The sequence below is a fragment of the Microtus ochrogaster genome, chromosome 16 (assembly GCF_000317375.1).
Source record: "Microtus ochrogaster isolate Prairie Vole_2 chromosome 16, MicOch1.0, whole genome shotgun sequence".
NCBI classification, from domain to species: domain Eukaryota; kingdom Metazoa; phylum Chordata; class Mammalia; order Rodentia; family Cricetidae; genus Microtus; species Microtus ochrogaster.
The window spans coordinates 18,186,871-18,200,156 of NC_022018.1; the positions used below are offsets into that span (position 1 = coordinate 18,186,871).

General features: G+C 35.9%; 1 protein-coding gene across 3 annotated transcripts in view; it reads right to left on the minus strand.

Annotated features, from left to right (window-relative positions):
• Znf438 (zinc finger protein 438) overlaps window positions 1-13,286 on the minus strand; it is a 150,910-nt gene that overhangs the window by 42,625 nt on the left and 94,999 nt on the right. For all 3 annotated transcript variants that reach the window (XM_026783132.1, XM_026783131.1, XM_005354805.3), the window contains one exon: window positions 2,155-2,221. In XM_026783132.1, coding sequence (XP_026638933.1) covers window positions 2,155-2,191 — 37 coding nt within the window. In that variant the 5' untranslated portion in view covers window positions 2,192-2,221. The remainder of the gene's footprint in view (window positions 1-2,154; window positions 2,222-13,286) is intronic.

Below are 13,286 nucleotides of genomic sequence, written 5' to 3' on the forward strand. Positions count from 1 at the left end.
AAATGCCAATGTCAATGGTGAACATAGACTCAAAACTGCTCAATAAAATACTTACAAACATATATCAAAAAGATTATACACCATGACTAAGTTGGGCTGTACCTGAAATGCAGGGATGGTTCAACACAAGTCAATAAATGCAGTAAACCACATTTATGTACTTAAAGCCACAAATCACATGATCATTTTAACAGACTCAGAAAAACAAAGATGTCTGGGGAATAAGGAATCATATAAGTCAAAAGCAATCATACTACTAACTACTTACTTAGAGAACTATAATACATTTAATTATTTCTATAAATATACCTATGAAGTTTTAATGAACTTTATTCATCTGTCCTGAAAATGTTCCCTCCAAAAGCCAAAGAAAACCTAACAAAAACCGAGGACCATACATGAAATGAACATTCTTGAGTTCTTAGCTAGGACTGTCCAAGAGATTCCTTAAATACACGGCCTATAGTTATTGTCTTTGGTTGCTACCCCTAGAGGTAGAAAGTAATTCCTGACTGCTGTAGACACCACGTACTTCAGAAACAGGGCCCAGAGACCTCTGAGTTGAAAATGACCTGAATGACTCTTCCCTGAGGACTATTTTCATGGTATCAGATAGTACCAGGGAAGTTCCCAGAGAGAAAACCAACAGTCCTATACAGCTATGACACTTATGAACCACATCAAGGGCCAGCATGTCACAATAACCTTATGGGTGCAGCAGTGACATTCATACCTTGGCAGTAACCAATAGCTCTCGAATTGAACTTAAGACCTGCTCAACAGGGAGGAAGCCATGCCTGTTCCTGGAAACCTAGACAACTATACAGTGCTAGTGAACCATAGATATTGGAAGAGAACCTACACCCACTACTTTACTAAACCAGTATAAATCCTAGCAACCGTCTAAGCATTAGTCTTAGATAAGTACAGTCAAAGTGTAGTCTTCACTCCTCATCAAGGAAACTTTAGCTATCAAAGCCCAGTACAGAAAACTACAGTCAATATACACCTAAAGTACAAGGAACACTGTGGAAGGACTGTAGAACATTAGTACAAGAAGAGGGTGTGGAAAGATGTAAGAACCAAAGTATAAGGGAGTTTACTGAGACTGTGTCAGAAGCTACACCCATAAAGTCTCACCAACATGACCATGCAAACACAAGCTAAACAGGGACAAGAGTAGCAGCACGGCAGTGGTGCACGCCTTTAATCCCAGCACTCAGAAATAAGAGGCAGGCAGATCGCTGTGAGTTCGAGGCCAGCCTGGTCTACAAGAGGTAGTTCCGAGACAGGGTCCAAACCTACAGAGAAACCCTGTTTTGAAAAACCAAAAACCAAAACCAAAACCAAAACAAAAACCCAAAAAACAACCAACAAAAAAACTCTAAAAGCCATAGACAAGCCAAAGTGGGAGAAAAGTCTTCCACATGAAAAAGCAGATCATTTGTCCAATACCAAATGGTCAGCCCTCAATTTGCACATATAAATATTATACAGACAGAGGTTATATTTTGGAATATATATATATGGATATAATTAATGAAAAAAGAGGCCATGAATTTAAAAGATATCAAGAAGGGGTATATGGAAGACTTTGGAGGGAAGAAAGGAAAGGGAAAAATGATTTAAGTATTTTATAATCTCAAAATAAAAGAAGTAATTTTAAAATTATGGTATATATATTATAGATTTCATGAAGGAAAATTAATTTTTCTCATAGATTTCATTTTGAATGGTATAAGACAAAACAGGGGTAATTATATAAGCAAACATCATCTCTTTGTGTGTGTATGAACATAAATATGTATGAGGCATGAATGCAACACTTATGGTCATTCTGCCAGTGAAGCCACACCCTTAATCCCAGTGACATCTATCCTCCAGCTAACTGGCAGTGGTGGGTTGGCCTCTCAGTTCTGCATGGAATGAGTTGGCTTGCTCTAGGGGCCTTTCAGCCTAGGAAAGGAGACAGATCCTTATCATGTCCTGGTAACCTGGGAATCCATAGTCACTAGATTAATTTACCAAAGGAAATGAACATTTATATGTAATTGGAGGTTTTGATTTTAATTCTAGGAAATATGTCACCTCATGACTAGAGAGTGGAGACATAAATATATCAACTGAAATTGCCTGCACCATGGCTTGTCTTACCTTCGTCTTTTGGTGGTACTGATGAAGAATTCCGCATTATGATGTATATGACTCGAACAGTAACTTTCTAAAATATTCAAGAACAAAGAATAATTAGAAAGTGGTTGATACCATGCAATACACAATAAAATTATAAAAGCTTTTGAACAATGTTTTCCTATTTATAACTTTAGTGAGTGGTAAGAAATAGGTTTTAAGCTATTAATGATTGCTGCATGCATTTTCTGTTCAGTTTTCTATGGATAGGATTTTCTCAATTACTCTGGGCTGGACTTGGGAAGAGATGCTGTGATGCTGTATGAGTGGCTACCTGCATCTATGCTCTTGTAGTCAAACAGAAGCAGAGTCTCTGAAAATGTTCCACCTGATAACTAGATTTCAAATATATTGTTTAAACAATAATTACTAAAATAAATTATAAATACAGACAATACTAAAATTCTAAATACCAAACACTAAAATGCTGTGGGATATTGCTTTTGTACACTGTAAAGACTTGTTTGTCACTTGTACTGATTTAATAAAACACTGATTGGCCAGTAGCCAGGCAGAAAGTATAGGCGGGGCACCAGGCTAAGAGAATGCTAGGAAGAGGAAAGGCAGAAATGCAGTCACCAGCTAGATAAAGAGAAAGCAAGATAAGAATGCCTCACTGAGAAAAGGTACGAAGCCACATGGGTAAACAAAGACAAGAAATAAGAATTAATTTAAGTTGTAAGAGCTAGTTGATAATAAGCTTGAGCTAATAGGCCAAACAGTATTGTAATTAATACAGTTTCTGTGTGATTATTTGGGTTTGGGAGGCCAGGAAGTGAAAATGCAGTTTCCGTTTACACTAAAACAAACACTAAAATATAAATCACAAGCTGCAAGAGTAACATAAGTCTAAAATAATCACTTGATAGAATAAAGCCTTATCAATGTAAAAGGAGTATGCAACCTATGCAGGACATAAGAAATGCTGATATAATCATACTAAAAGACAGATGCCAGTATTATTGTCAAAAAGGAAAGCACAGCCAGGCGGTGGTGGCGCACGCCTTTAATCCCAGCACTCGGGAGGCAGAGGCAGAGGAAGGCAGATCTCTGGGAGTTCGAGGCCAGCCTAGTCTACGAGAGCTAGTTCTGGGACGGGCACCAAAGCTACAGAGAAACCCTGTTTCAAAAAACAAAAAACAAACAAAACAAAACAAAACAAAACAAAACAAAAAAGGAAAGCACATGGTGGCAAATTTATACATGTGTCTATACTGTGCTTGGTCATGGAATTGTAAGTTTCCCTTTTTAGATTAGAAGTTTCCAAGCTGTCTATGCATTGACCAGCAACTCAGTATTCACAGGGCTTGGTACTGGGAAAACCTCAGAGACTGAAAGTCAAGTCTTCCAATGTGATAGTTGCATATAATCCATACATATTCTCTTAGCTAATCTAGGTTAGCCCACTATTTGTGTACAATGTAAATGCTATATAAACAAATGCCTTTATTTGGGTGTATCCAAATGAGGGCTAGCTATGAATATGGTCAAACACATTTGTAGATGAAAGAGTCATGTCACAATATTAAAAGTTTGGTCACCCTGCTTGTTTAGGTAATAATGAAAATAAAAAGTCACTACAAGTTTATGTTTAACTAATAATAGTCAATTAATTAATTAATTAGAGACAGGTTTTTATTTTGTAGCTCAGCCTGGCCTGGAACTCAGAGTAATGTTCCTGTCTCAGTCTCACAAGTATAAACAACATTCTCAGCTATAAATGCAGCGTAAAAAAATATTTTTGAAGCAAAGTATGGTAGCATATGCCTGTAAATCCTGGAAGCAGGGGGATGAGGAATTCAAAAACAGCCTGGTCTACATGACAACTAGTCTAAAAAATCCTGAAATGGAAAATGTACTGTTGTTATTTTGAGAAAGGGTATTACTATTTAGTTGTGGCTGGTCTAGAACTTACTACATAGACCACACTGGCCTTGAACTCACAGAGATATGTCTGCCTTTGCCTTCCAAGTGCTGGAATTAAAGGCATGTGACATGGGTCACAATCCTTATTTAGAGGATGTAAAATGCAGATTTAAAAAGGTGACTGTGTTTGAATAAAAAAGACAAGATCTTTGGAAAAATATTAACCAATATTTTTATAAGCTTTTAAGTACAGATGCTTTTCTAAGAAATATCAACAACAAAAACCATTGAGTTCAAGACTGATGAAACTTTATACTGTGTAAAAAAACAAAATTGAGTACAATTAAAAGGCACAATTTTCACTTTTCATCAAGACAGAGTAGCAGAGATCAAAATTATCCTTCTACATAAAGCAATAAAAATAAGAATGAAACAGATAATTGAATCTTTCAAAAACACCACAAATTAGTTCATAAAAATAGATCCCAATGAGGCTGGAGAGAAGGCTCAGATGTTTAGAGCACTGTTTGATCTCCCAGAGGGTTTGGGTTGATTCTCAGCCCTAATGTGGCAGGTCACAACTGTCTCTAACTACAGTTGCAGAGGATCTGATGCCCTTTTCTGGCTTAAACAGGCACCAGACATGTGAGTGGTATGCAAACAGACAAAACACATATACACATAAAAAAAAAATCTTTAAAACAATACCCAAAGTAACTGATCCCAAAGAGACAGGAAACCACAGGAGTTGGATAACTATGATGCAGGAGGCAGGGGCTTGATTCTGGGTATAATGAAGAAAAGAGAGTCTCCATTGTGTTTCTCTTCACTTACAATTATTATTTTTTATTATAACATAATTAAGATACATTTTCTAATTGAGCTATATATTTTTCTCTGCTCCCCTCCCTTCTTCTCTCCTCCCTTTCGGCCTTCTCCCATAGTAACCATGCTCCCAATTTACTCAAGAGATCTTGTCTTTTTCTACTTCCCATGTAGATTAGATCCATGTATTTTTTTTAAGGTACTCTTTGTTGCCTAGGTTCTCTGGGATTGTGACTTGTAGGTTGGTTTTTCTGTTTTTGTTTGTTTTGTTTTGTTTTATGTCTAAAAGCCATTTAAGAGTGAGTAATATGATATTTGTCTTTCTGGGTTTGGGTTACCTTACTCAGTATGATGTTTTCTAGTTCCATCCATTTGTCCACAAATGGATGTAAATGTATGTTTTCCTTATCCATTCTTCCATCAAAGGACATTTAGATTGTTTCCAGGTGCTGGATATGACAAACAATGCTGCTATGAACATAGTTGAGCACATGTCCATATAGTATGGTTGAACATCCTTTGAGTATATATCCAAAAGTGGTATTGCTGGGTCTTGAGGAAGGTTATTTCCTAATTTTCTGAGAAATAGCCATACTGATATCCAAAGGGGGCTGTACCAGTTTGCATACCCACCAGCAATGGAGGAGTGTTCCCTTTACCCCACATCCTCTCCAGTATAAGTTGTGATAGGTTTTTGATCTTGGCCTTTCTTACGGGTATAAGATGGAATCTCAGAGTTGTTTTGATTTGCATTTCTCTGATGGCTAAGGATATTGAGCATTTTCTTAAGGGTCTTTCAGCCATTTTAGATTTCTCTGTTGAAAATTTTCTGTTTAGGTCTATACCCTATTTTTTAATTGGATTATTTGTTCTTTTGATGACCAATTTCTTAAGTTAAGTTCTTTGTATATTTTGGAAATCAGCCCGCTGTCCAATATGGGGTTGGAGAAGATCTTTTCCCATTTTTTAGGCTGCCATTTTGTCTTGTTGACTGTGTCCTTTGCTTTACAGAAGTTTCTCAGTTTCAGGAGGTCCCATTTATTAATTGTTTCTCTCAGTGTCTAAGCTATTGAGGTTATATTTAGGAAGTAGTCTCCTGTGTCAATGTGTTCAAGTGTACTTTCCACTTTCTCTTCTATGAGGTTCAGCGTGGTTGGTTTTATGTTGAGGTCTTAGATCCATCTGAACTTTAGTTTTGTGTATGGCAATATAGATCTATTTTCATTCTTCTACATGTTGACATCCAGTTATGCTAGCACTATTTGTTGAATATGCTTTCTTTTTTTCCATTTTATATTTCATTTTGCTTCTTTGTCAAAAATCAGGTGTTCATAGGTGTGTTGATCGATATCTGGGTCTTAGACTTGGTTCCATTGATTCTCCTGTCTGTTTTTATGCCAATACCAGGCTGTTTTCAGTACTGTAGCTCTGTAGTAGAGTTTGAAGTCAGGGATTGTTATGCCTCCAGAAGTACATGATTGTTTCGGCTATCTTGGTTTTCTTGCTTTTCCATATGAAATTGAATATTTTTCTTTTGAGGTCTGTGAAGAATTTTGCTGGGAATTGCATTGAATCTGTAGGCTGTTTTTTAAATAAGATTGCCATTTTTACTATGTTATTTCTACCTACTTAAGAGCATGGAATATGTTTCCATTTTTTGGTGTCTTTTTCATGGGGAAAATGCTTCCATCCAAGGGTATGACAGAGGTGTTCACCATCTTAACTGTAGTTAAGGCTTCAGGGATATGCATACTTCAAAACTGATCGTACTTTACTCTACATATGTGCATCAATCATACCTTCATAGTATTTTTAAAGACTTTACAACAGATGCAGATATCACTTATTTACACTCATGCCTTGAATAAAGCAAGCTGATGAGAACATATTTAACCATGAAATTATTAATACTTAGTTCTTAAAAGAAGATGTTAAAGTAGGAATCACTAGAAAGAATGTTATATTTTATTAAGAAGTCAAGGAAATGCAAGATGAAAACTATTTTTATTTGCTTATGAGTTGTGAAAAATACAGAAGCAGCTGGATGTGAGGGGTGGGGTACCAGGTGTTGCTGGTGTTGTAGGCACTTGCTACGTGCTGTGAATAGTATTCCTGAAGGCTTAGGGTGCTCACTCTTCAGAATCACACCTTTTCTTCACTTTAGGAATTAATCTCAGCAGCATCATGGCATTCAACATCACTGTCATAAACATCATTGTCTTGAAATCAACTCAATTCAGTACAAATTAGACATTAAAAAGACATTATATTTTCAAGGCTGTTTCTTAAAAATATTTAAGCATAAAAAGTGATTAAGGTATATTTGCTTAAAAAGGTTGGTCATAGAGAAATATGATTCTTTTTTTCCTATATACATAAAAACTGTACTAATTTGACAATTTCATTTTGTATATACATATTTGTTTCACTAATGAACAACTGAAACCTTTGCAATCAGAAAATACAAATTACTCTTTGTTTTCAACAACATAATATTAGAAAACAAGGGCAATTTTTAACAGTGTTTGTCTGCTTATGCTTTTATTTCTTTGTATGGAAAGCACAGCTACCATGTGGAATTTCCACACATGCACCCATGAAATCTTGTAATTAGGAAAAACATGCCCCCTCAACCACCCACCACTTCTTACTGCTAATGAGTCAACACCCTTCCATCAAGCATTATAATAATTTATTTGCAGCCACCCCCTCAGTGATTTCACACTCAAGCATCTTACTCCAATCTAACTCTATCTCAGTACCCATCTCTAAACTCCTCTAGTCTTCTCTTAATGCCTAGTAACCACCATTCTACTTTTAATTTCTGAGACCAACAAGTTATGTTCCACATGAGTGAGATTGTTAGTATGAATCTTTATTTCATGTATTATCAGGATCCATCCACATTACTCAGCTGTCATGGTAGCATTCTTTTAGATGGCTCAATAATATTTCATGATGTGCCTGTATCACTGACCATTAGACCGTTTACTTATTCTAGCTGTTATGACAGTGCTCAGTAAACACAGCAGTATAGATGTTTCTTCAGCGTGCTGGCTTTATTTCTTTTGGAGAATTGCCCAGTAGTGGGCCTACTGGTTCATATACTAGTTCTATCTTTAAACTCTAGATCCTTCAAAGTGCTTTCCATAATGGCCATATTACTTTACATCCCCATTAACTGTGAGAAGGTTTCCTTTTCTTTCATGCTTTTGTCAACACTCACTGTCTTTTGTCTTTTAGGGAGGGCAATCATTCTTACTGGGGTGTGGTGATGCCGGACTGTGGATTCATTTACATTCCTTGGGTGGTTTAATGATGATTTAACCATATTTGTCACAATCTGTTCACCATTTATTTTCCTTTTGAAGAAAACATCTATGGAGGTAGAATGGTTCAAATAGGAAATGTTCTTTATAGGTTCACCAACTTGAATACTTGGGTCTCCAACTGGTGGCACAATTTTGGTGGTTTTGGAACCTTTCAGGCATGGAACATTGCTAAAGGAAGGCATTTTCGGGGATAAATTTTAGGGGTTTATAGACCCAAACCAATTCCAGTTCACTTTTTCTTCTCTGCGTTTCTGGTTGGAGATCTGATCTCTAAGTTTCCTGCCCTCGCTGCCTACAGCCATTACCACTCCCATTATGGACTCTCCCATTGGAACTGTAAGGCAAAATAAACTCCTCTTACATTAGCTGCTTTTGGTTATGGTGTTTGCAGCAACATAAAGTAACAAACACAGTAGGTCTACAACATGTTTTAAGTCAGATTATCTACTTGCCAGCTCTTATAGTTTCTTCTGGTATGAACATCTGATGGATGCACAGTTTGTACAGGTTGACTTTTCACTCTGACATTTTCATTGCTGGCAGAAAGTTTTTTAGTTTGATGTAATTTAATTAATTGATTTTATTTGCTGTCAAAAAAAACTGTTGTTCACTCCAAAGTCCTGAAGCATTTCTCTGTGTTTTTTATTTCTTTCATTCATTCTTTTTTTTATTTCTATTTTTTGAGACAGGGTTTCTCTATAGCTTTAGAGCCAGTCCTAGAACTCACTCTGTACACCAAGCTGGCCTTGAACTCACAGAAGTCTACCTCTCTCTACCTCCTGAGTGCTGGGATTAAAGGTGTGTACCACCACTATCTAGCCCTTTTCTGTTTTCTTTTAGTTCTTTTGTATCTTATACTTAAATTTCAAACAGCTTTGAGTAGTTTTTAGAACTGGTGAGAAGAAGGAGTCTATTTTCATTCTTCTAACTATAGCTGTCCAATGGTTCCAACATTGTCTATTGAGAAGACTGTCCTTCCTCCACTATATGTGGTTAGGAACTCTTTTGAAAACTGGCTGTCTACAGATGGGCAGGGTTGTTTATTACAGTCCTTAGGTATGCTGTGTGTCATGCAAATACAAAGAAAGCTGTCTCATCACTAGAATTTTCAGTATATTTTAAAGTCCTATTTTGTACAAGTATCTTTGTTCTTTTCACTCAAGATTGTTTTGGCTTTTTAGGATCTTTAAAATAACTTTAACTGTACCCTCAGCATGTTAGTATCTGGAGTGGAAAACTTGAGAGCTATAGTTGACTGCCGTGGAAAGTGTGGCTGGATTTCAATCAATTTATTTGAAAAATACACAGTGTAATTAGCAAACTAACACTAAAGAAAACCCTGAACCATATCATAATGCAACATCTCATGATTGGCTAGGATGAGAGTTCATTATACAAAAATAGCAGCGGTAAAGAGGAACTAAACAATAACATAAAACCTGACTTTTAGTTTTCAAACTTCATACAAAAGAAGTCCTATGCATTCAGGGCACCATGGTAAAGCCTCCACACTTCCTTCAAGGTATAAAAAGATCTGTAAAAATCATAATCTGGCTTTTTAAAAAACTTGAAAAAGTGAAAAGTATATTAACGTAGAAAAATCTATCAGAAAAAAACAAACAATGAAACCAGCAAAGTCTATAATAATGAGCTTAATAAGCTACATATATAACTGCTCTGAGTATTAATTACTATAAGAGAATTGACTGAACATAAAATCTGATGCAGTGGTAACTTGAGAAAGTGACTTCATTATGCTGGAAATGGAAAATTTCCGTTTCCTTCTTATTGATGGACTCTAAGGTGGGCACTGCTTACCTTCGTTACATTCCCTTGCCAAGTTTCCTAAAAAGAAATTTAGGTAACGAACCTCAGAAGAGACAATCACTTGTTCCAGGCCTTGCTGATGTCATAGCTTGCTGACATTAGGCCATGCTGAGAATCTGTGTGGTATGTTCTAGCATGTTTGTATAGGAATTGACCCCAAGATTCAGTTTAGTTGTTGATTTAGATTAGCATTTCCAGAAAACTATTTCCTAGGAAATAAATATGTCATACATCATCAGACAGACATGCTGTTATCAGGATAAATGTCATAGTAAATATGCCCAGTAGATATTAAAATGTGAAAGTATTAAATTGGCAATACAAAATCAGGCAATGAACCTTTTGGTGTTTTAAAACCAGCAACTTTTGAGAATGTGTGAATCCTGCTGCTGAGACTGAGAGTCCTGAGCATTGCGGGTATTTATTCTCTTTGAACAACTTTCCTAGCTTATTGTTTGAGACAAGAGCTTGCTTTGTAGACTAGGCTAGCCTCAGACTTGTGATCCTTTTCATCATCTGCTTCAGTGACAGGCTTAGCCATGCAGCACTGCGCCCAGGCTCTTTTTTACACGTTGGCATATGCCACAGATCTAGCCTGGTTGGCAGCTGACCCTTTGATAGACCTTCTTTTATGTTTGAGTCTATTGTCATCTCATGGTTCTTGATTTTAAGATATAACACTGTGAGAGTCCTGTAAGACTTCAGATTTGATGCTAGAACAGTTAGTGAATCCGCAGGTGACAGCCCATTCTTCACTAGAGCTCTTTTTAGTCTGGGACAGTATTCCACTGGGCATTTGTTCACTAATGGGCATTTGTCAACTTTAGGTTATCAAAATAAATGTAATAAATGTATATGTTCAATTTCTGAACAGGCAAATGGTTTTATATCTGTTGGATAAAAACCTAGGAGTAGCACACTATTTAACTTTATAAGCAACTGCCCATTCAAAGTGGGTGTGCTGTACTTCATTGCTTTAATAGCTCAAACTTGTAAGCAGTGATGGAATTCAGGATTTCTCAAGATTAAGAGAATCTAAATAACTTGATGTTTAATTTTTAAAATAAAAAAGTCTATTAGTAAAATATTGTAACTGGTAATAGTACTCCCCATATATTCAACTGTAGCAATGTTTGTTCCTATCTTAATCTGTTCTATTTAAAAGGCAAATAACTGGAGATGTTGCTCAGTACTAGACCACTAGCCTGACATGCACAACACCCTTGGTTCAAACCCTGTTCTGGAAAAAAAAAATAAAAATAAAAATTTCAAATCGTAAGGATTTGGTATTAAAGGATCAGAGAAGATAATATATAATAAATTTTGATCTATTTTGAAATTTTTAATGCTTATATTAATGTTTGCACTAATACTAGTATTGTCTTCTAAATAGTTGTGTATTAGTAATAAGTAAAATATAAAGAATTTCTTTACATTTAAGCAATATTTCTTCTGCTCTTCAGATCTGTTAAGGTGGTCTTCTAAGAGGGACACGACTGCTGGCCAAATAAAAATGCTAAAACACAGGGCTGACCATTAATTTTTAAGGTCATATTTAGCCCAATCACCTGTGTGTAAAACATTAAAAACTCACTGTATCAGTAGAGTTGAGTGGAGAGAGGACCACTCTTAACTGAGTTGCTACATATGTGTATGAGTGTTTTGCTCATGTGTATGTCTATGTACCACATGCATGCCTGTGTCCACAGAGAACAGAGGAAGGCACTGAATTCTCTGGAACTAGAGATATAGATGGTTATAACCTACAACGTGGATACTGGGAACCACATCCAGGTCTTTGAAAAGAGCAGTAAGTACTCTTGATCTTGGAGCTACCTCTCTAGCCCCCATTTCTTCTTACTGTAATACATCTTTAGTTTTTACAACGTAGAAAGGGATAGAAAAATAATATTTAACTTATTAGTTGAAAAAAGTATTAAATTAGATTCTGCGTGTTGTAAATATTTTGTAAAAAATCAGTATTTAAAAACAGGGTGTTAAGGGGCTGGAGAGATGGCTCAGTGGTTAAGAGCATTGCCTGCTCTTCCAAAGGTCCTGAGTTCAATTCCCAGCAACCACATGGTGGCTCACAACCATCTGTAAAGAGGTCTGGCGCCCTCTTCTGGCGTTCAGGCATACAGACAGAATATTGTATATCTAATAAATAAATAAATATAAAAAAAACAGGGTGTTAATATGGAAGTAAAGTTTTCTAGAATTATTTCAAAAGAAACATTTATTATATCTTTGTCAATAAATAATAGTAAAAATAAGAATAGAATATATGTAAAAGGTAAATGTTAGGTTTCCGGTTGCAAGATCTGTCTGTCTTTACAAAATGTGTATACACCCATGTCTCTGTGTTCCTTAAGTGATGCCTGTATTCTTACCTAGACAGGTTAACAATGTTTTGAGGTCATTTTCTGCCTCAACAAAGGCAGGAAGTTCAGAAAAATTCTAGCTCAGAAACTCACTTCTTTACCCTTTACAAAGTTTTGTTTTGTTTTTAAAACTTCCTTCAACTTTGGTGGCTCTAACTACAATGTTAAAATGTTATTTTCAGTCTGGTTGTATTTTCTTCTGGTTCCAGGGGAAAATATTCACTGCCTACACATTCCATTTGGTCACCTGTGAACAAAATGCTGCACATGCCTCCAACAAAGCCTCTCTCTGCCCCACTCCCATGCTGCTGCCCCAGCCAGAAGGTCTTCTCTTCCTGCCTTCTAGAGTTTTCTTCTGCCTTCACTCTTTCATCTTTTGTACCAACTCTTTCTATGCAGCTAGAAATAATGTTTTCCTTTTTAATTTTAAATTAAAACTTTTAAGTCAAAGCTGTATTTAATATATCTATTTTATTTTAAAGATACAGACATCACATTCTCTTGCTCAGAGACAAGCACATTCAATTCTTAGCACTTGAACCTTATTTGATCAATATTCAGATATCAATACATCCACCTGTGTTAACTAAATATTTATAATTGTATTTCTGGATTGTTCAGTTTTAGGTAATATCTACTGCTGTCTTTCCATGAAGAATGAAAAATGACTATCTCTCAAACAACAAAAACAAAGATTAATGATAATTAATAACAATCTCTAAGTATAGAATTTTAGACTGAAACTGAAAAGCATTATCCCAGTCTCCTCTGGTTGACATATCAGTATAAAGACAATGAAGACTTCAATGTTTTGCATACAATTTATTTATTTCTTTATAGAAATCATGTTAAATTTTTAAAAATT